The sequence below is a fragment of the Entelurus aequoreus genome, linkage group LG06, assembly GCF_033978785.1.
Source record: "Entelurus aequoreus isolate RoL-2023_Sb linkage group LG06, RoL_Eaeq_v1.1, whole genome shotgun sequence".
Classification (NCBI taxonomy): domain Eukaryota; kingdom Metazoa; phylum Chordata; class Actinopteri; order Syngnathiformes; family Syngnathidae; genus Entelurus; species Entelurus aequoreus.
In genome coordinates this window covers 67,799,604-67,823,996 of record NC_084736.1, presented here as the reverse complement: position 1 = coordinate 67,823,996, position 24,393 = coordinate 67,799,604, and the positions used below count along the sequence as shown (strand labels likewise).

At 41.3% G+C, this 24,393-nt stretch overlaps 1 protein-coding gene and 1 non-coding gene across 2 annotated transcripts; one reads left to right on the top strand and one right to left on the bottom strand.

The window, feature by feature from the left end:
• Positions 1-14,766: 14,766 nt before the first annotated feature.
• Positions 14,767-14,839, bottom strand: trnat-ugu (transfer RNA threonine (anticodon UGU)). The gene has a single exon. It is a non-coding gene; the product is annotated as a tRNA-Thr (tRNA).
• A 495-nt stretch (positions 14,840-15,334) lies between these two features.
• Positions 15,335-23,820, top strand: ficd (FIC domain protein adenylyltransferase). The gene is made up of 2 exons (XM_062051298.1): positions 15,335-15,884; positions 22,579-23,820. The coding sequence occupies exons 1-2, from the start codon at positions 15,614-15,616 to the stop codon at positions 23,655-23,657; spliced, it is 1,350 nt and encodes a 449-aa protein (XP_061907282.1). The 5' UTR covers positions 15,335-15,613; the 3' UTR covers positions 23,658-23,820.
• Positions 23,821-24,393: the final 573 nt, after the last annotated feature.

The following is a 24,393-nucleotide window of genomic DNA, read 5'->3' as shown; positions in this document are numbered from 1 at the left end:
GTCCCACTGGGGTGAGTTTTTCCTTGCCCGTATGTGGGCTCTGTACCGAGGATGTCGTTGTGGCTTGTACAGCCCTTTGAGACACTTGTGATTTAGGGCTATATAAATAAACATTGATTGATTGATTGATTGATACTGCGAGGATTGTTCTCCCGGGATGAAAACGGACTTTTCCGGACCAGGGTAGCAGGTAGGAACATATTTAATTCCCAAAACTCAAAAGGGTACAAAAAAAACAGAAAACAACCCGAAGGCGAGCGTGCCTAACGCACGCGAAAGCTAGGGCAAAAAACTTAGGACATGAAACATGAAACTAAAGACATGAAAACCTCACTAAACTGTGGCTTGAAACAAATAGCATGAACTATGGAAAAAGACATGGAACGAGCGGCATGAACTAAGTAATCGCATGACACAAGCATGAAAAGAGCAATGTCGCCAGACCGACTAACTGGCAACGACAGGCTTAAATAGTAGTCTCCTGATTAGAACAGGGCAGCACGGTGGCAGAGGGGTTAGTGCGTCTGCCTCACAATACGAAGGTCCTGAGTAGTCGTGAGTTCAATCCCGGGCTCGGGATCTTTCTGTGTGGAGTTTGCATGTCCTCCCTGTGACTGCGTGGGTTCCCTCCGGGTACTCCGGCTTCCTCCCACCTCCAAAGACATGCACCTGGGGATAGGTTGATTGGCAACACTAAATTTGCCCTAGTGTGTGAATGTGAGTGTGAATGTTGTCTGTCTATTTGTGTTGGCCCTGCGATGAGGTGGCGACTTGTCCAGGGTGTACCCCGCCTTCCGCCCATTTGTAGCTGAGATAGGCTCCAGTGCCCCCCGCGACCCCGAAGGGAATAAGCGGTAAAAAAATGGATGGATGGATGGATGATTAGAACAAGTGCGTGTCCCGCACATATGAGGCAGGTTAAACTAATGAGTCGCCATGGTGACTAAACAAACAAGGGAAAAAATAACCAAAAAATAACAAGAACATAATCCAGACCACAGATCATGACAATACCACAAATTTGGGTATCAATCCGATACCAAGTAGTTACAGGATCATACATTGGTCATATTCAAAGTCTTCATGTGTCCAGTGACATATTTCCTGAGTTTATAAACATAATATACAAAAAAAACGAAAGAAGATGTTGTGATGCCAAAAAATATTGACGTAATCATAGTAACGACTAGATACGCTCTTGTACTTGGTGTCATTACAGTGGATGTCAGGTGTAGATCCACAAATGGCGTTTTGTTTACATTTTGACGCCGGTGAGCTACGGTGTGTAGTGAAGCATGTTTAGCTATTCCTCGTCCTGCAGGGATGATACTTGTAAGACACATACTTTATTTGTCGCCATGGAGGCGAGGATTAGTGATTTAGAAGTAGCTAAAACACTTCCGACGGCGGATGGACGTTAGCTGCTAGCTAGCTAATCATGTCTTAAAGCACCTCTTCCTGAGGGCGTTTCAGTGTTATAACTTCACCTTTATCGTTAGTTTTTAAGCCAAAATGCGTCCGTTCTCTCTTTTCTGTCTACACACTGTGTCTGCTTGTAAGTACTCAGTGATTGTGCGCTACTGAACATGCTCGTCTGCTCGTAAAACCAGCAATGACACAACGTAACGACGACGAGGGGGTGGGGGACCAGTACTTTTCAGAGGCGGTATAGTATCGATGATTCATTAGTACCGCGGTACTATACTAATACCGGTATACAGTACAACCTTAGTGGACTCATACAAAATAACTAGGAAAACATTACCAGTTATGGAGATATTAACTGATAATATTGTTTTATAGATATCTCCAAAATGCCTCCATAGTTTAAATTGTGAGGAATCCAAATACACAAAAACAGGTGCTGACAGGCAGGAAAATGGGGTTTTGTGTCATATGACCCCTTCAAGATCACATGGCATGAGGCGTTTATTTGTCACAACGTGCATTTTAGCCTCGATGATTCCTGGGAGAAAGATGTCTGCTGGAAAAAGTCAGCAGTACAGCTTTAAATGTTTGAACTGAAGTCGGAGCTACAGTAGAGCAAGAGGAGACACGATATCTGCAATAAAGTGCCGTGTATCGTAACTCCCACTGTCCAATATCCACTCGTCATTAGTGTGAAACTATTCAAGCTGTGCAATATTAAATTTATTACTGAATGTGCAATAACCCACACATACTACCTTATCGCTCATATATATATATATATATACACACATATATATATATACACACACACACATATACATATACATATACATATACATATATATATATATATATATATATATATATATATATATATATATATATATATATATATATATATATATATATATATATATTAGGGCTGTGAATCTTTGGGTGTCCCACGATTCGATTCAATATCGATTCTTGGGGTCACGATTCGATTCAAAATCGATTTTTTTTTAATTCAACACGATTCTCGATTCAAAAACGATTTTTCCCCGATTCTAAGTGATTCTCTATTCATTCAATACATAGGATTTCAGCAGGATCTACCCCAGTCTGCTGGCATGCAAGCAGAGTGTCAAGACTTGGTCTTTGGCGTGGTTTGCTCTCCCGTGGTGCAAAATAATTGGAACGGACGTGGCGTGAAGGTGAGGACATGTTTAATCTTTTAACTCAAATAAAAGGTACAAACAAAAGACGCTCACAGAGGAGGTAACAAACTTGGCTATGACAAAACAAAAAGCGCGCACAAAGGCGGAAGTAGAAAACTAGACTATGAAACAAAAGACATGCACGTGGGCACAAAACTATGAACAATAAACAAAACTTACTTGGCATGAGATGAAACAAGAACTAACGTGACAAGGAACTGTGGACATGGCATGAATGTGTGATGTCGCCAGGACGAACAACAGAAACAGAAAAGCCTATATAGTGACATGATAAGTGAAAACAGGTGCGTGACATGACTGTGAAAACGTGAGACAGGTGTGTGTGAGTCCAAACGTGGAACAGGTGAAACTAATGGTTGCTATGGTGACAAACAAAACCAGGAAGTGAAACAAGGAACTAAGGAAGTGTCCAAAAACCAAGCAAAACAAAAACAAGATCAACACAGACATGACAGAGCCCCCCCCTTACGGACAGATCCCAGATGTCCAAAAAACACAACACAAAACAGGATCAAGAGTCATGGGAGGGCGGGAGGGGGACATGGCGGTGGGTCGCCAGGCCAAGTGGCCCCGAATCCACCGAGGCAGGATCACGTGGCGGCGACGCGTAGACCGCCGCTGTACCTGACGAGGTGGGCGACCCGGGAATGGCCATAACCATGGCCGATGAGGAGGTGGGCGCACTTGGCGTGGCGGACGACCAGGCAGTGGCCACCTTCGTGGCAGACGAGGAGGCAGGCGTGTCGTCATCATGGCAGGCGGCGAAGCTTGGCGTGGCGCGTCTTTGTCTTGGCATGGGTGGTCTTGGCCTTGGCGGTCTTGGTCTTGGCAGCGTGGGTCATGGTCTTGGTCTTGGCATGGTTGGTCTTGGTCTTGGCAGCGTGGGTCATGGTCTTGGCAGCGTGGGTCATGGTCTTGGACTTGGCGTGGTTGGTCTTGGACTTGGACTTGGCGTGGTTGGTCTTGGACTTGGACTTGGCGTGGTTGGTCTTGGTCTTGGACTTGGCGAGGGTCTGGGTCTTGGTCTTGGACTTGGTCTTGGACTTGGCGTGGTTGGTCTTGGTCTTGGACTTGGCGTGGTTGGTCTTGGTCTTGGACTTGGCGTGGTTGGTCTTGGTCTTGGCGTAGTTGGTCTTGGTCTTGGCGTAGTTGGTCTTGGACTTGGTCTTGGTGTGGCGGTGCTTGGACTTGGTCTTGGTTTGGGGGTGCTTGGTTTTGGCGTGGAGCTGCGACTGGCGGCACTTGGCGTCGTGAAGCTGCGACTGGCGGCACTGGGCGTCGTGAAGCTGCGACTGGCGGCACTGGGCGTCGTGAAGCTGCGACTGGCGGCACTGGGCGTCGTGAAGCTGCGACTGGCGGCACTTGGCGTCGTGAAGCTGCGACTGGCGGCACTTGGCGTCGTGAAGCTGCGACTGGCGGCACTTGGCGTCGTGAAGCTGCGACTGGCGGCACTTGGCGTCGTGAAGCTGCGACTGGCGGCACTTGGCGTCGTGAAGCTGCGACTGGCGGCACTTGGCGTCGTGAAGCTGCGACTGGCGGCACTTGGCGTCGTGAAGCTGCGACTGGCGGCACTTGGCGTCGTGAAGCTGCGACTGGCGGCACTTGGCATCGTGAAGCTGCGACTGGCGGCACTTGGCGTCGTGAAGCTGCGACTGGCGGCACTTGGCGTCGTGAAGCTGCGACTGGCGGCGCTTGGCGTGGAGCAGGTACTGGCGGCGCTTGGCGTGGAGCAGGTACTGGCGGCGCTTGGCGTGGAGCAGGTACTGGTGGCGCTTGGCGTGGAGTAGGTACTGGCGGCGCTTGGCGTGGAGCAGGTACTGGTGGCGCTTGGCGTGGAGCAGGTACTGGCGGCGCTTGGTGTGGAGCAGGCCGTGGAGCAGGTGGATCTTGGCATGGTCGAAAAACTGGTGGTGGCGGCCGTGCTGGTGGCTGTGGCTTGGCAGGTCGAAAGACAGGTGGTGGGGGTCGTGCTGGAGGCTGTGGCTTGGCGTGACGAAAGACTGGTGGTGGGGGTCGTGCTGGTGGCTGTGGCTTGGCAGGTCGAAAGACAGGTGGTGGTGGTCGTGCTGGAGGCTGTGGCTTGGCGTGACGATGCTGAGCCACCCCACCTGAACAATTCCCAGCCCTAGCCCCCCCCTCAAGGAGCGGATACCAGACGCGCGCCCTGCAGTCTGGAATCGGTTCTTTGGGTGGGTGGAGGGTGGTCAGGAGGGGGGCAGAATCCTCCCCTCCAAACTGTCCAAAAAGTCTTTCTTTCCCCCCCACCTGGGCTTTTGTGGGTGAAAAAAAAATTTGTGACTTGGGCGTGGCATGAGTCCTGGGGGGCGGGGCATGGAATTTGGGTGACTGTGAGGGACTTGCTCTAATGTCCAAAATCATGTTCTGATAAGGTTTGATCATAGAAACAGAGTCCTTTGTTGAGGGCAGGTGATCGAAAGTAAAAGAGTTCAAAGAAAAAAAATCTTTAGCTGTGATGTCATCCTCTGGTGATGGCGTGACGTCATCCTGGAGCAGCGGGGCTGGCAGCAGCCTGCTTCCGCCCGGAGTGGGAGGAGCTTGCGGGAGTGACGCGTCCTGCCGGCTCGGAGAAGCTCTTCCTGATGGCTTCCGCTTTTGCCGGCGCTTCCGGGAATGGAGCGACGCGCCAATGTCGTCGGGCCACACGGAGCTTATCGGAATAAGTTTTCCGCTTGGACCCCACATGAGGTCTTGATCCGCCATGGCTCCTAGTGCCTCCCACTTTCCTTCCTCCATCGATTGCCAGTTGTTTGCGGGATAGCTTTTTCTGTCAAGACTTGGTCTTTGGCGTGGTTTTCTCTCCCGTGGTGCAAAATAATTGGAACGGACGTGGCGTGAAGGTGAGGACATGTTTAATCTTTTAACTCAAATAAAAGGTACAAACAAAAGACGCTCACAGAGGAGGTAACAAACTTGGCTATGACAAAACAAAAAGCGCGCACAAAGGCGGAAGTAGAAAACTAGACTATGAAACAAAAGACATGCACGTGGGCACAAAACTATGAACAATAAACAAAACGTACTTGGCATGAGATGAAACAAGAACTAACGTGACAAGGAACTGTGGACATGGCATGAATGTGTGATGTCGCCAGGACGAACAACAGAAACAGAAAAGCCTATATAGTGACATGATAAGTGAAAACAGGTGCGTGACTAACTGTGAACAGGTGCGTGACATGACTGTGAAAACGTGAGACAGGTGTGTGTGAGTCCAAACGTGGAACAGGTGAAACTAATGGTTGCTATGGTGACAAACAAAACCAGGAAGTGAAACAAGGAACTAAGGAAGTGTCCAAAAACCAAGCAAAACAAAAACAAGATCAACACAGACATGACACAGAGTAGTAGATTTTTGTAAAAAGCTTTTATAATTGTAAAGGACAATGTTTTATCAACTGATTGCAATAATGTAAATTTGTTTTAACTATTAAATGAACCAAAAATATGACTTATTTTATCTTTGTGAAAATATTGGACACAATGTGTGCAAGTGTAAGCCACTGTGACACTATTGTTCTTTTTTTTTTTTTTTTTTTATAAATGTCTAATGATAATGTCAATGAGGGACTTTTAATCACTGCTATGTTGAAATTGTAACTAATATTGATACTGTTATTGATAATATTCATTTTTGTTTCACTACTTTTGGTTTGTTCTGTGTCGTGTTTGTGTCTCCTCTCAATTGCTCTGTTTAATGCAGTTCTGAGTGTTGCTGGGTCAGGTTTGGTTTTGGAATAATTAAATTGCATTGTTATGGTATTGCTGTGTATTGTTTTGTTGGATTGATTAATAAAAATAAAAATAATTAAAAAATTAAAAATAAATTACAAAAAAATAAATAAAAATCGATTTTTTAAAAATGAGAATCGATTCTGAATCGCACAACGAGAATCGCTATTCGAATTCAAATAGATTTTTTCCCCATTCCCCTAATATATATAATATATATATATACACACACACATTATACATGTAGAAAATCAGAACAATGCACATGCTTTTTATGATGCTTTTTTGTTGTCTAATTGCCCTATTTATTTATTTTCTATGATTCTGTCTTTTATTTTATATGATTCTGTCTTTTATTTTTAATTGCTGTACCAGACAAGGAGCTGCTTTTAATCTCATTGTGCATGCTTCAGTATAGTGACAATAAAAAGCAATGTAGTCTATTCTATTCTACACCTGTTAGGCCTTTGCAGAAAAGAGGACTAAGGTGCAGAAGGGGGACGATTGACACCAGCTTTATTTCAGCAGTTTTCTTATAACTCTCTTTAGATAGAGTGATTCAAACAAAATGGTTACAAACTCTATACATGACACACTCGAGGAACAAAAGATACATAGCATAGGGCGGGGGTCGCTCATTAGCGCCGCCCTAGTGGCTCTCTGGAGCTTTTTCAAAAATGTATGAAAAATGGAAAAAGATGAGTGGGAAAAAATATATTTTTTGTGTTAATATGGTTTCTGTAGGAGAACAAACATGACACAAACCTCCCTAATTGTTATAAAGCACACTGTTTATATTAAACATGCTTCACTGATTCGAGTACCGGTATTTGGCGAGCGCCGTTTTGTCCTACTAATTTTGGCGGTCCTTGAACTCACCGTAGTTTGTTTACATGTACAACTTTCTCCGACTTTCTAGGACGTGTTTTATGCCACTTCTTTTTCTGTCTCATTTTGTCCACCAAACTTTTAACATTGTGCATGAATGCACAAAGGTGAGTTTTGTTGATGTTATTGACTTGTGTGGAGTGCTAATCAGACATATTTGGTCACTGCATGACTGCAAGCTAAGCGATGCTAACATGCTATTTAGGCTAGCTATATGTACATATTGCATCATTATGCCTCATTTGTAGGTATATTTGAGCTCATTTAGTTTCCTTTAAGTCCTCTTAATTCAATTTATATCTCATCATACACTATCTGTATATAGAATGGCTTTTAATTTTTTGCGGCTCCAGACAGATTTGTTTTTGTATTTGTGGTCCAATATGGCTCTTTCAACATTTTGGGTTGCCGACCCCTGGCATAGGGCATGAAACAATAAACGGAAAATTACTCCATAGGGAGGAAAAAGGCAATAGCAAACTTCTAAACTAATCTAATAATGAAAAAACAATCTATGATAAACTACACAAAAGGAAAATCGCTCATGCAGAGGAGGAGGCAAGAAGCTATAAACAGAAAGTACGCTATAAAAAGCTAAGAGAACTACAAACTAAAGCGCTCCAAGAGGAGGAAAAAAGGAAGGCAAAGCACTATGAAATTAGCACAAAAAAACTGACCAAAAAACTTTAGCAAAACAAAATCACTCTTTCACAGAGGGTACAAAGAAATCAAGGAATACCATACCATACCATACCAACTTTATTTATAAAGCCCTTTAAAAACAACCACAGTTGAAAGACAATAAGGCGAGGCAATACTTAAGACTGTGGAAGACGGCTGGCGGTACATGACGAGACGATATACTCTGGCACAGGACAAGAGGAGGACGAGACATTTATACACATGAGGGAGGGTGACACAGGTGGGCACAATCAGGCAATCAGGAGAGACATCAGACCAGTGAAACAGGAGGAAGGGCAAGTGATCTGAAACGAGAGGGAGAGTTAACCTTTCAAAATAAAACAGGAAATGACAAGACAACATGAAACCAGACGAAACCCAGACAAGACTTCACCCAGGTGTGACAACACCCCAGCGCCTAGAAATTCTGTCCATAAAAGTTATGGACAGAATCGGTGACAAAGGGCAGCCTTGGCGGAGTCCAACCCTCACTGGAAACGTGTCCGACTTACTGCCGGCAATGCGGACCAAGCTCTGACACTGATCATACAGGGAGCGGACCGCCACAATAAGACAGTCCGTTACCCCATACTCTCTGAGCACTCCCCACAGGACTTCCAGGACCATGTTGAATGCCTTCTCCAAGTCCACAAAGCACATGTAGACTGGTTGGGCAAACTCCCATGCACCCTCAAGGACCCTGCCGAGAGTATAGAGCTGGTCCACAGTTCCACGACCAGGACGAAAACCACACTGTTCCTCCTGAATCCGAAGTTTGACTATCCGGCTTAGCCTCCTCTTCAGTACACCTGAATAGACCTTACTGGGAAGGCTGAGGAGTGTGATCCCACAATAGTTGGAACACACCCTCCGGTTCCCCTTCTTAAAGAGAGGAACCACCACCCCGGTCTGCCAATCCAGAGGTACCGCCCCCGATGTCCACGCGATGTTGCAGAGTCTTGTCAACCAAGACAGCCCCACAGCATCCAGAGCCTTAAGGAACTCCGGGCGGATCTCATCCACCCCCGGGGCCTTGCCACCGAGGAGCTTTTAACTACCTCGGCAACCTCAGCCCCAAAAATAGGAGAGCCCACCACAGATTCCCCAGGCACTGCTTCCTCATAGGAAGACGTGCTGGTAGGATTGAGGACGTCTTCGAAGGATTCCCTCCACCGATCCACAATATCCGCAGTCGAGGTCAGCAGAACACCATCCTCACCATACACGGTGTTGACAATGCACTGCTTCCCCTTCCTGAGGCGGCGGATGGTGGTCCAGAATCACTTCGAAGCCGTCCGGAAGTCGTTTTCCATGGCTTCCCCGAACTCCTCCAATGTCCGAGTTTTTGCCTCCGCGACCGCTGAAGCTGCACGCCGCTTGGCCTGTCGGTACCTGTCTGCTGCCTCAGGAGTCCTATGAGCCAAAAGAGCCCGATAGGACTCTTTCTTCAGCTTGACGGCATCCCTCACCGCTGGTGGACACCAGCGGGTTCTAGGATTACCGCCACGACAGGCACCAACCACCTTGCAGCCACAGCTGCAATCGGCCGCCCCGACTATAGAGGTACGGAACATCGTCCACTACCTTATAATGACAATGTGAATTTTTTTTTACAAAAATTTTGCAAATGTAATTGAAAAATACTTTTTTAAAAGTCACATGTGCGTAAGTATTCACAGCCTTTGCTCAATACTTTGTTGATGCACCTTTGGTGGCAATTACAGCCTCAAGTATTTTTGAATACGATGGCTACAAGCTAGGCACACCTATATTTGGCCAGTTCCGCCCATTCCTCTTTGCCTATTCCTCTTTGTAACACCTCAATCAGATTGAATGGGAAGTGTTGGTTTACATCCAGGATGTCTCTGTACATTGCTACATTCATCGTTCCCTCTATCCCGATGAGTCTTGGTCGACGTATTTGGTTAATCTGGAGCTAGAAGATGTTTAAAGAGGACACGATGCGTAAACTTAAAACCAGAGGTATTTATTCCCTATTGGATACAATTCTAATACAATTTGTCTGAGCGCTGTCTGTCCCTAGTAGCCATGTCAGCAGTGGCAAGAATGTGGGAGATAACAGTCTGTGTGTGTGTGTGTGTGTGTAGGCATGAACTTTCATCCAGTTTCAACTGAAAATTAGAGCATATGATTAGTTGCACAGCCTATTCTAAGCATATCTGTATTAAACATTTCTTAATCACTTCATCCTTCATTATCTTAATTATATCCCAACAGTCTCCCAGTTCACATAAAACATCCCCACAGCATGATTTTGCAAAAGTTAAAAATACATTGTCATAGGGTATTTTGTGTAGAATTTTGAGGACAACAATGAATTTATTCCAATAAGGCTGTAACATGGTAAATGGGTTGTACTTGTATAGCGCTTTTCTACTTTTTTTAAGGAACTCAAACGCTTTGACACTATTTCCACATTCACACACTGATGGCGGGAGTTGCCATGCACGGCGCTAACCAGGCCCATCAGGAGCAAGGGTGAAGTGTCTTGCTCAAGGACACAACGGACGTGACTAGGATGGTAGAAGGTGGGGATTGAACCAGTAACCCTCAGATTGCTGGCACGGCCACTCTCCCAACTTCGCCACGCCGTCCCAACATGACAAAATGTGGAAAAAGTGAAGCACTGTGGATACTTTCGGGATGCACTGGAAATGTCCTCTCTCACTCCCCTATCTTCTCTGTCCAAAATATATTCATTTTATCCTTGAAAGAGTGCTATATCTCATTGAGGTGCAAGTAGACACCTGAGTCTTGGCCTGAAGAGTTTGCCTGCCAGATTTTTCTGGTTATCTTCGTCCAGGTAGCTCCCAAATAATTTAGTTAAATTGAATTAGAGGCCAGCGTCTGAACGGTTTGCTTCAAGACACATTTCCTGACATAGGCAGCTCACAAACAAAATACTTGGTTGTGTAATTTCTCATTTGATGCTTGGGCAGGCACTCCAGAGACCTAAATATGTGTATACAACCAATTAAAAAGTCAATTTTCCTACTGCCATTTAACAAGCTTGAATATGTAAAAACAAAACAATAAACACTGGGGCCTGTATGCAACAAATAAACCTCTTCATCGCTGCTAATCAATGCAAGATGTGTTGATACATTTTCTGAAGGAAAATAAAAGTTGTCATAAAAATAGTAACAAAATACCGCAGTCTGTGTGAACGCACATTAATATATGAAGTAATACCGAGCAAACACACTCACACAACAGGTTATTCTCCTGGGGGGAAATCTCAGTGACGGCGCAGCGGGACTTGCAGGTTTGAGAGACAGACAACATTCATCAACATTCATATGTTTCCTGCACTTTGGGGGCCACAGTTTGCTCCTGCAGAGTGTCAAGCTGTGTGTGTGATAGTATCAGCTATTTAGAGCTGATAACTGGCGATGGCCATCTGCTGAAGATATGTCAAAGCTGGCATTGAGCCAGGAATCAATCTACACTACATTACCACAGGCGCTTTACAGCTGCTGGCCATTGCACGTACCGCTATTTATCTTTATTTAGACATCACATATTAAAGTATCAAATCCCTTAATAAATGTCATAAAATCTCATAAAACTGAGTGCAGAGGATATGAGGGATTGCTGGAAATAGAATTAGCAAGAGACCATCTTGAAATTGGATCACACCAGCGCCATATCCTCTCACTAGCCGGGACAATATTATATTAACAAGCAATAAGTACTTTTGTCTTAATATGATTTTCACTACACTGGGTTACTGTGAGGATTTAGGCAGTATTCCTTAGGTAATAATCCATTAATGAATACTGACTAGTCACACATATGTAAATATAAAAATGCTACCACACTTTTCTAGCTGATACACAGTATTAGGAATTTTTAAATCACTTTTCTCACTTTTAGATAATGTTCTTCACATTTGAGGTATAAATTCAATGGTAAATCTAAATGTCAAATGAAAATGTTAAGTCTGAATCCAAACGTTAAAGCAAAATATAAATGTTAAATGTTACATCTACAGTTTGAATCTAAGTGTTATATGTTCAATCTGAATATAAATGCTAAATGTAAGTGTTGTCTAAATCTAAATGTTACAACTAATATTAAATGTTAAATATAAATATGAGTGTTAAATATAAACATCTACATGTTAAATGTTCAATCTGAATCTAAATGTGTAAATATATATGTTAAATGTAAAATCTAAATGTTGCATCTAAATCTAAATGTTAAACCTCAAAATGAATGTTACATCTAAATGTTAAATCTTAATCCAAATGTTAAATCTAAATGTTAAATGTTCAACCCAATTTTAAATGTTAAATATATATGTTAAATATACATGTTAAATTTAAATCTAAACATTACATCAAAATCGAAATGTTAAATCGAAATATGAATGATACATCTAAATGTTGAATCTGAATGTAAATGTTAAATGCTCACTCTGAGTCTAAATGGTAAATACTTATGTTAAATATAAATGTTAAATTTAAATAAGAGTGTTAAATAAAAAGGTATATCTACTTTTTTGAATACTTAAAACATTTAGATTTAGATGTATCTAAACATTACATCTAAATCTAAATGTTAAATGAAAATCTAAATGTTAAATTTAAATGCTAAATCAAAATGTTAAATGAACATTTTAATGTTCAATCTAAATGTAAATATAAATCTTAATGTTAAATGTAAATATTAAATTCACAATTAAAATGTTTAATTTAAATGTAAATGTTAAATTTAAAAGTCAAATGTTAAATATTATTGTTAAATCTAAATGTTAAGTATCAATGTTAGACCTAAATTTAAATGTTACATCTGAATCTAAATGTTAAATCGAAATACAAATGTTAAATATAAATGTTGAATCTAAAGCCTAATGTTAGATATAAATGTTAAATCTAAATATGATGTTAAATGTGAAATGTAAATATAAATGTAAATTAGTCAATTTCTCTTCTCAGTGACACTGCACATTGCATTCACAGCACGGGCTGTCAGAGATGTGCATGTGTCCGTGTGCCCTTATAGGTCTGAAAACAGTGGGATATTTGCATTTTTTCTAAATATTTAGCTTTACATTTGGATTTAGCATTTGGATTTTAACCTTTAGATTTAACATTTATATTCACCATTTATGATTGAGCTTAATGTGAGAAAAGTGAGCTAAATGTGAAAAAAGTCATATAAATGTAAGAAAAGTTAACTCAATATTCCGAATATATCAGCCAGAAAAGTGTGGTGTAATTGTTACATTCGGCTCTCCATACACAGAATATTACAGGAGCGTGTAACACTGGATTACATCATTCACCAACATAATACAGGGTACCCCTGCACAATTTAATAAAAAACTATAATTTCTAATGAGCATGTTTTGGATCAATATAGTTCTACCTTTTTAGGTTAACATTATCTGACAGTAGATAAGCACATTATTGTATTATTGTGGGAGCACTCTCTATTTATTACAACATAATTACATGAGGAGCCCGGAGTAATTACTATATTAATGTGTGGGGACTCAGAGTCATTATTACATTATGACCTGAGGACTTGATCATTATCCCATTAAGTGCTCTGCTGTATAGCCTCCCCAATCTCATATCTACATATCTTTTTTTGGGATGCTATTAATAACACAGCCAAGATTAAAAGTTGTTCAGACTTTATGGTTGTTTGCAAAACTTTGTTTGCATTGATTGATTGAAATTTTTACTAGTAGATTGCACAATTCAGTACATATTCTGTACAATTGACCACTAAATGGTAACACCCGAAAAAGTTTTTCATTTTGTTTAAGTCGGGGTCCACATAAATCAGGGGTGTCCAAACTTTTTCCACTGAGGGCCGCACACAGTAAAATTAAAGCATGTGGGGGCCTTTTTTTTTTTTTTCATTTTCAAACCATAACAAAATATATGGATTTTTTATTTATTTTACCTTTAGGGGTCCCGGGAACCATAAAGGGTCTGAGTCATTAAAATGTTAAAAATAAGTCAGATTATAATTTTATTGTATTATTGAACGCTTACAGTAAATCTCTATATCAACTTCAAGTTGATATGAAGTAATACAAAATAAAATAAAAATGTTTTATGGCTTTTCTGCCAAAAACAACTTTGTTGTTTTTATAGTAAAACTGAAATATGCAGTATTTAGTAATTAGAGCCCTAAAAGATCAATAATGCAGGACACCATTGATTTAAATTATTTAATATTTTTGAGTAATCACAGTGAAAAGATAAATAAAATACCACTCAATATATTTGGGATCCAAAAGATGCCCCACTCATAAAGTGATATATTTTTATTAGTTTTTTCTTTTACTTTCAACACTTAAGTTACGAGATCAACTTCAGATATATCTGTCGATTATATGCTGGAACTATTATTTTGTTTGTTTTATGCGCTTTTGTCAAAGAAAACTTTGATGTTTTTGTATGGCAACTACACAATATATGCAATATTTACCACATAAAACATTTTAAAGTGAAATATTTGAAGTAATTGGAGCCCTGAAAATAATTCATTATAACATGGATTTTTTCTCTTTTTTTTTTTTTTGAGCAATGGCAAAAAAAGAAAAATAAAGAAAGACAAAAGAAAAAATAACAGCCTGCATGGCAGTGTTTGTGTCAACATTGCAACTTTTTCTCATTAGATTTCACCTCATTCCACTTTTTTTATTTTTACAATAGTATTTCCAGAATGTGGTAAACAATTAGCTGCGGGCTGCAAATGGCCCCAGGCCACACTTTGGACACCCCTGAGTCGTAAAATCAGTTCATGGTAAAGATAGAGGCCACAGTGAGAATTGAACTCACGACCCCTGGTTTACAAGACCAGTGCTCTAACCACTGAGCTATGAGGCCTTGCAACCTACATCTTGACAAAAACAAAAACAGTCACAGTTGGTCAATTCATTGCATTGGCACATTTCTGTGTACAATGTCGTTTAACAGCTGGGTGACGAAACTATAGATTTTTGATGGTATTTTTGATGTTTTTATCACACAAATCTAGTGTAATTCGTGACAAAAGCAAGTTAGTTTAAAAAACGAGACGCTGCTGCCCTCTTGTGGTAATTAGTAAGGTTGCAGTCCTAGAGTAAGAAGGTTAAAATAAATTCGAACATCTAACAAAATATATGTATTGTAATATTTAATAAAATTTAATTTAAGGGATAATAGGTATGGGTCTGTTGTTTTACGAAAACCGGTTTGCATTTTAAATTGGACGTGTTTTTGAGCAAAAAAAAAAACAGGACAGAGACATTACGTCATATTTCATCATCCAATCAAAGACGTTTACGAACGTCCTCTGTATTGATGCATTTTAAACCAATCACCGTCGTCCTTCTATTTGGGACTGACCAATGGCTGTGCGTCATGTTCACATGTCCGGGTGGAGAAAGCCGATGATGTGTATGACTTGAAGCTCTCTGTTGTGTTGAACAACAGTTGTTTTCCACAAGTTAAAGTCGTCTTTTTTGTCTTCTTATCGTTGGCCAATGCGCTAAAAAGCTACTAAATAGTGTAATTACTTGAGACTAGGAGTCGACGTGTTGATGGTGTTCTCCTCTCCCCTGGAGTGCGTGGCCAAGGTGTCGCGGACATAAAGAATGGAGGATTCAACCCGGAAGGGTCATGGCGGGTGTGACGGTGTGGCAATACACTAGCGGTCGTCTCCTCGGAGGATGGGGCCCTCTTCTGTGTGTCCTCCTGGGGTCCCTGGTGGCCCTGCTGACGCCAATGGTCGGGGTGGAGGAGCATTGCCGCGGGTCTTTGAGCGCCATCGCCCAGCTCCGCTGCCAGCTGTGGGGGAGCGCTCATCAGCCCCCGCATGCGCAGACCACCAGCCTCGCTGTCCCCTTCTCGGAACTCGGCTTGCTGCCGCTCAGGTCTAAGCCCAGCCAAGGTACTGGCTCTTTCCTAGTAATAATAATGTTTTATTTGTCATAAGAGGCTTGTTTCAAACACATACTTGTTACGTACATACTTGCCAACCTTGACACCTCCAAATTCGGGAGATTGGGGGGCGGGGTTAAGGGGGGAGGAGTATATTTATAGCTAGCATTCACTGAAATTCAAGTATTTCTTATATATATAGCATACTTGCCAACCTTGAGACCTCCAATATCGGGAGGTGGTGGGGTGGGGGGGGGCGTGTTTGGGGTGGGGGGCGTGGCCAAGGGCGTGGTTAAGAGGAGAGTATATTTACAGCTAGAATTTGCCAAAGCAAGTATTTCACATATATATATATAATATATATACATATATATATATGTATGAAATACTTGACTTTCAGTGAATTCTAGCTATATATATATTTTATTTTAATTTTATTATACATATAAATAAAAGACATACTTGAATTTCAGTATTCTGCAGGCTATCCGGTAGGTGGCAGTATTGTCCTGTTTAAGAGTGTCACAACATTGCTGTTTATGGCAGACGAACTGCTTTACAGTAGACTAAACGTGACTGCTGTTGTTGTGTGTTACCGCGCTGGGAGGACGTTAATGAAACTGCCTAACAATAAACCCACATAAGAAACCAATAACTCTCTCTGCTTGTTGTGCACTCTACTCTCTAAAAGCCGTAGATGTTATGACGTCATTGGGCAGGCAAGCTGCTGGGAAAGCGGACGTGAGAACGGCTGTCCCCACTCAGGTCCGCATTGAGCTGGAGGGGGCGTGGCCTCTAGCTCCGGCTGAATACCGGGAGTTTGTCGGGAGAAGGGAGGTTGTCGAGAGAGGCGCTGAATACCGGGATTCTCCCGCTAAAAACGGGAGGGTTGGCAAGTATGATAAATAGAGAGAGAGAGATGTCCGATAATATCGGCCTGCTGATATTATCGGCCGATAAATGCTTTAAAAAATGTAATATCGGAAATGATCGGTATCGTTTTTTTTTTTTTAATTAAATCAACATAAAAAACACAAGATACACTTATAATTAGTGCACCAACCCAAAAAACCTCCCTCCCCCATTTACACTCATTTGCACAAAAGGGTTGTTTCTTTCTGTTATTAATATTCTGGTTCCTACATTATATATCAATACATATCAATACAGTCTGCAAGGGATACAGTCCGTAAGCACACATGATTGTGCGTGCTGCTGGTCCACTAATAGTACTAACCTTTGACAGTTAATTTTACTCATTTTCATTAATTACTAGTTCTAACTTGTTTTTATATTGTTGTACTTTCTTTTTTAGTCAAGAATTTTTTTTTAATTTATTTATCTTATTTTATTTTATTAATTTTTTAAAAAAGGACCTTATCTTCACCATACCTGGTTGTCCAAATTAGGCATCCATCCATCCATTTTTTACAGTTTGTCCCTTTTGGGGTCGCGGGGGGTCGCTGGAGCCTATCTCACAATTGGGCGGAAGGCGGAGTACACTCTGGACAAGTCGCCACCTCATCACAGGGCCAACACAGATAGACAGACAACATTCACACTCACATTCACACACTAGGGCCAATTTAGTGTTGCCAATCAACCTATCCACAGGTGTATGTCTTTGGAGGTGGGAGGAAGCCGGAGTACCCGGAGGGAACCCACGCAGTCACGGGGAGAACATGCAAACTCCATACAGAAACATACAGAGCCTGGGATTGAACTCAGGACTACTCAGGACCTTCGTATTGTGAGGCAGATGCTCCACGACTGTATATATCGGTATCGGTTGATATCGGTAATTAAAGAGTTGGACAATATCGGATATCGGCAAAAAGCCATTATCGGACATCCCTAGTTACGTACAACGAGTGATGCCGAGAAGTTGTACCGCGGTTTATACCGTTTATCGCGACAAACGGTATAAAACGCGGTACAACTTCTTGGCCGATAACACATTGTACTTGACGATATATTAACCGTACAGATTACTATTTTTTATTTTTCCCAATAAAATAATTACTGATGTAATGATAGTTCATGCTAATAATGCATGTGTATCCTTTCAAATGCAATACACTTGTATTTCGTATACATTTTAACATTGTGATTGGAATGTAAACTTTTAAATCTACAAGTTAAATAAAACAAATAACAGTAAAATATACTTTGTCTATTAGCTAAATGTTGTATTTTTATTTTTTATTTTCCATTTATTTAATTGGACAGTGCAGATTAATCAACACTTGGATAAACAGTGTAAATGCGCCAGACTTAGCATAAATGCTCATTTTCAGCCGTAGTCCCAAGGCAGGTTTCTAAAATAACAACGTTGTTTGCCAATTGTACTATACTTGAACACATACTTGTTACGTACAATGAGGGATGTCGCGATAAACGGTATAAATAAACCGCGTTACAACTTCTCGGCCGATAACACATTTTACTCGACGATATATTAACCGTACAAAATATTACCAACAGACGATATTATTGCTATTATTTATTTATTTTTACAATAAATTAATTACTGATGTAATGATAGTTCATTCTAATTATGCATGTGTATCCTTTCAAATGCAATAAACTTGTATTTCATACATATTTTAACATTTTGACTGGAATGTAAACTTTTAAATCTACAAGTTAAATAAAATAAATAACAGTAAAATATACCTTGTCTATTAGCTAAATGTTTTATTTTTATTTTTTATTTTCCATTTTTTTAATTGGGACAGTGCACATTAATTAACACTTGAATAAACAGTGTAAATGCCTTAGCATAAATGCTCATTTTCAGCTGTAGTCCCGAGGCAGGTTTCTAAAATAACACAGTGAGACACATAAGACTTTAAAACCATGATGACAGAAATAAGAACCAAATAAATAAGACATGATAAAACCGACAAGACAAGCGGTTGCAATACACCGTTACAAGACAAGAGACCAGGACAGACAATTCACTCACAGCTTCAAATACGCTGGCCAGAAGCCCACTGGAACAGGCTGGAGTCTGGAAACAGTGTTTAATGGGTGCATGTCTGATTTAGTTTTAGCCAGTGTTCAAATTTGTTTTGGAAAAGTGGATAGTTATCACAGTCTCTAATGTGTGTGGGCAACTTATTCCAGGATTGCGTTCCTCTTACAGAGGTGACCATATGACCTAATATTGTTCTACGTTTTACAATCACCTATGGACAAGGCCCTAGTTCTCCGTCCTTCACTGTTCACAACCGAAAGCAACAAAATATGTTAAGGAGGGGGTGGGGGACACTCAAAATATACACCACCAAAACAATGAATAAAATAAGATAGATAAATAAAGTATTGACAAACAAAATTGCACTTCAATATTGAACATGTAGGCAGCTGTACATTTGGTCCAATCAGAAGCCTGGAAAAGCAGCACAAGCTGACTTGGTAGCATTACATGACATGTACATGACATTATCTTGAAAACCAGTCTGCACTTACACAGAGCCCTGAGAACATATGAATATTCATTTTAAAAGGGTTTATTTGTGCATGTGTTGCTACAACCCAACACATTATAGCATGTTAGATCAGCAACATTACATGTGCAGTGAAGTGTACATTATTTTTCTAAAATCAGTGCACACTAACAAGGAGCCAAGAGAACCTCTTGAATAGCTAAGTGCCCAAAACGGTCGTGGAATTATAATGCGTTTCGTCATCAATACCGTGATACATGTGCAATTATGTGTACATTGTCTTTAAAGGGGAACATCACTTTTTTGGAATTTTGCCTATCATTTACAATAATTATGGAAGACATAATGACGGATGAATTTTTTTTTTATGCATTCTAAAAAGTCCGCTTACAATGGAGCCTATGGGAGCCGTTCAATTCTGCCTATAGAGCCCCTCAAGAAACAACCCAACACCTCCATTTGAGTTGTATATACATGATGTAATATATATGTAATGTAGTAACGAGCACGTTTATAATATTTAATATTTACGTATTTTGATCATTTTAAACATACACGGCACATTAATTAAAAAACGCATCACGTGTGCTTTTTTCTTCATCACTGCAGTCTTCACCGCAGTCTTCATGAGAGCCAACAAACATAATAATAATCATCACTTACTGTGCAATGTCTGGTGTCATTAGGATGCCACTGCTGGGATGTTCATATATTCCCATGGAGATGAAAAATGTCTCATAATCCTCGCGAAGACACGGGGGGGGGAAAGTGCTTTTTATGTCGTTCTCGCTAGTTCCAGATCCTAAATGGCTGTCAAAGTGTCCCAACTTGTCGGATTATATCTTCAGCCATCTACTTTTCAGGTGAGATGCATGATTTATGATCTACAATAAACTTGCAGGGAGCAAGGAAGGGAGGAAGAAGTTGATCAGTTGATGATGTAAACATCGGCACACAGGAAGTGATCAAGGCGCCGCTAAAATAGGTCGTCTGTGTTAGCGCTTATAATAACAATATCACTGTTTGTTTTAGTTACTTAATATTCAAGTCACGAAATGTAAATAGAGTATTGTTGGTGCTTTTTGAATGGTTATCAGATTTTATGGGCAGAAAAGAGGAGCTCCCATTGGCTCCTATGTAAGCAGACTTTTATTTACGTTTATTTGATATTTAGAATGCTTTTTTTTTTAATCCATCCGTCATGTCTTTCTTAATTGAAGGATAGGCAAAATTCCAAAAAAAAAATGCAATTTCCCTTTAACATCAGTACACACTAACAAGAAGGAAGCTCCATCATGTTTGTTTTAGTCGCTCAGGCTCCATCCACACAAATGGAAGCAACACACGTTAGTTAACGTCATAATCTGTCGTTAATAAGGATTAAAAACATGAGATAAAGTTGCACTTTTCTTGTGACACAGAGCAAAAAGTCTTGCTTGTCAAAGTTGTCCCATCAGCTGGCGGTCCGACAGCATTTGTATCCAAAACAGTTTTTTTGTCAATGTAGTGAAAATAGCAGCATGTTTACTTTCAAACATACAGTAAGTCTTCTTCTAGTGTGTTTGAGGCAGCGAGGCTTGTTGCTGAGCTGTGGAAATGACAGCGCACAACCGTGACGTCATCACGGCGCGTACACGCATACGCTGAGTGGACCGTTTTGGAACTCTACACTTTAGCCAGTGTTTGCAGAAGTCTGTTTTTGAGGAAAGTATGTGTTTGCATGTGGACAAGAGGCCTAAACATAACATATTAACATTTATAAACCAGCATCCATCCATCCATTCTACCGCTTTTTCCTTTCGGGGTCACGGGGGGCGCTCGAGCCTATCTGAGCTACAATCGGGCGGAAGGCGGGGTACACCCTGGATCAGCAATTAAAGGTAATTCACTTCCTTGTTAGAAATAACAGTAAAGGGTCAAAGCTGACTAAAATAATATTTTTCATGTCTTTGTGGATCATAATCACCACATGTGTCATTTCAACACATTTAAACATTACCAATAACACCAAATAGTGGAAAGTTATAGTGGTTGGTTAGATCTGGAGGTTGACAGTCTCTTCTTCTACTGTATTTACATTCCCACTAAGCTAAAGAAGTGAAACAAGCACAATCTCCCCCGAGTGGCCGAGTTGTGGTAAAGATAGAGGAGCATGGAAACTACAACTCTACATGTTGCTGTGTAAATAGTACGTTTCCTTGCACTAAATTAATCTGATTTGTCAATTGAGGTTTTTTTTCTAACTGTTAACATTACATGTGCTTCTTGGGGGATATGATTGAACAGTTTGACAGTTAGTGGCATGAAATTTTGCCATTGTTTTTTTTTATAGAATTGCAATATGTTGTAGATTGTAACGCTGTCAGAATAGGATACAAACAAAGTCTACACCCTTTCTCGACCCGTTATTCCCATTATAACCACTATTTTTTAAGAGACTTTTTAAAACCCGTCAAATCTCATTCTTGCCCAATGAAAAAGAAGAAAATATCGTTTTGGTGTATTTTAGCCCCTCCCAGATTGTGCCAGAAAACCACGATGCAAAATTCTAAGAGCTTTGACGAGCGTAGATGAGTTAAATTGCAATTAAACCGCTGAAATGCAATGAAGATCATCTTGGGCAGTTAGTTATATTCAACATGGCAGAAAAACGACTTGCATTATTTAATAAACTTAACCAAGTCCTGCCTGCTTTTTCTCGCTGTAAAAATATTATTTTTGGTTTACTTGTCTACTGTATAAACATTTTTGTTATCATGAATTATTGATTGCCCAACCTCAAATATTCCACTCTACAATTTATTTTTAGAAATATTGCATATTTTGCTTTTTTCAGTATTTTTTTTATTTTGATAAAAAGGCCATAACACTTTCTATCATTAGATGATATCAATCAATCAATGTTTACTTATATAGCCCTAAATCACGAGTGTCTCAAAGGGCTGCACAAGCCACAACAACATCCTCGGCTCAGATCTCACATCAGGGCAAGGAAAAACTCAACCCAATGGGACAATGAGAAACCTTGGAGGGGACCGGTGCAATGGACGTCAAGTGGATCTAGCATAATATTGTGAGAGTCCAGTCCATAGTGGATCTAACATAATATTATGAAGTTGTTAAAGGATTTCAAGCGTTGAAAATAAAAATAATTAACTTATTATTGCTGACTTTTGACACTTAAGAGTGTGTGTTGCACAAGGGTTATTAGGCACACTGAAGAATGTGACAACTTGTGTGTTTGTGATGCAGAGATGGTTCTTGAGGCGCGGGCGGCGCTGCAGCAGGCGCAGGAGATGAAGAAACATGGCAAGAGAGAGAAAGCCCACAAGCTGCTGGTGCACGCACTCAGTCTCAATCCAGACTACGTGGACGCCCTGACGGAGCTGGGGACTATATTGGAGGAGAAGGACGTGGTGCAGGCGGACCACTTGTACACCAAAGCCTTGGCCATCTCACCGTGCAACGAGAGGGCGCTGGTGAGCCGAGACCGCACCCTGCCCTTGGTGGAGGAGCTAGACCGGCGCCACTTTGGCGTCATCGACAGTAAGGTGCGCAGACTCATGTCCATACCCAAAGGCAACTCTGCGCTACGTCGAGTGATGGAGGAGACGTATTACCACCACATCTACCACACGGTGGCCATCGAGGGCAGCACTCTGACTCTGTCCGAGATCCGTCACATCATCGAGACGCGCTACGCCGTCCCCGGCAGGAGCCTGCAGGAGCAGAACGAGGCCATCGGCGTGGACGCGGCCATGAAGTACATCAACACCACGCTGTTGTCCAGAACGGGAGACATCAGCGTCACCGACATCCTGGAGATCCACAGGCGAGTGCTGGGCTACGTGGACCCCGTGGAGGGCGGGCGGCTGCGCACCAACCAAGTGTTCGTAGGCCACCACATCCCGCCGCACCCGCAGGACCTGCAGCGGCACATGCAGGAGCTGGTGCTGTGGCTCAACTCCGACGAGGCCCTGCAGCTGCACCCGGTGGAGTACGCCGCGCTGGCGCACTACAAACTGGTGTACGTGCACCCCTTCGTGGACGGCAACGGGCGCACGTCGCGGCTCTTGATGAACTTGGCGCTCATGCAGGCTCGGTATCCGCCCATTACCATCCGCAAAGAACAACGGGCCGAATACTACGCCGCTTTGGACACGGCCAACGAGGGCGACGTGCGGCCCTTCATTCGCTTCATCGCCAAATGCACGGAGATCACACTGGACACGTTGTTGATCTCCACCACCGAGCATGCGGTGGGTCTGCCGGGGGCGGGGCAGGAACACGCTTGTCCAGACTGTAAACAAACCATCCTGGCTCACACCTGAGTCAGGCTGGAAGTGTCCATCATGTGCCACCTGCTGAACATGATTTCATTTGCACACTGGGTGTTTTAATTTCACTTTAAGCCGCCATCATTTGACATGACCGTACCATCTATCATCGTGATTATTTATTTCTATTTTAATAAAAGTGTTATATTACCTCTCAGTATGTCTCCAAATAATGACTACCACAAAGGTTAATTAAACGTCTTTATTACATTTTATAGCTTTAACATCAAAGCAAAGATTTGTTTTCATCCAACACAACATAGAACTGCAAGGAAACAACAAATCATAAAATAGTAATTTTTAGATTATTTATGAACTTCAAACCTAAAGTGGTAATGTTTGCACACCTGGAAACACTTAGTTTGTATTTGAATTAGGCCACGGTGGTGAGAGTAATTCATATAGCTTATATTCCATCTGGTTGTATAAGTAACATTACATAACACCATCTAATTGTTGATCAACAACTGATCAACATGAAACATAGAAAGACATGCATAGATTGTCTTAATTTCCACTAAAAGTTTATAGTAAAGAGAAATAAAAATTTTAGCCATTTATTTTTCTGTCAATTAATTTGAAAAGTGCAGATTTAGATTCAATAAAGACAAATCCTTGGCACACAAGTTATTAGTATGTGTCATGTGACACAAAATAAGTTGTGATCTTCAAAGTTGAACTAACATTTTCTTACATGCCTTGATAGAATAAAGCCAGTGTGATTACAACC

Coding starts and splice junctions, on each gene's coding strand:
- ficd (XM_062051298.1), top strand. CDS start 15,614: ATGGCGGGTGTGACGGTGTGGCAATACACTAGCGGTCGTCTCCTCGGA. Junction 15,885..22,578: donor CAGGTCTAAGCCCAGCCAAG/GTACTGGCTCTT, acceptor TTTGTGATGCAG/AGATGGTTCTTGAGGCGCGG.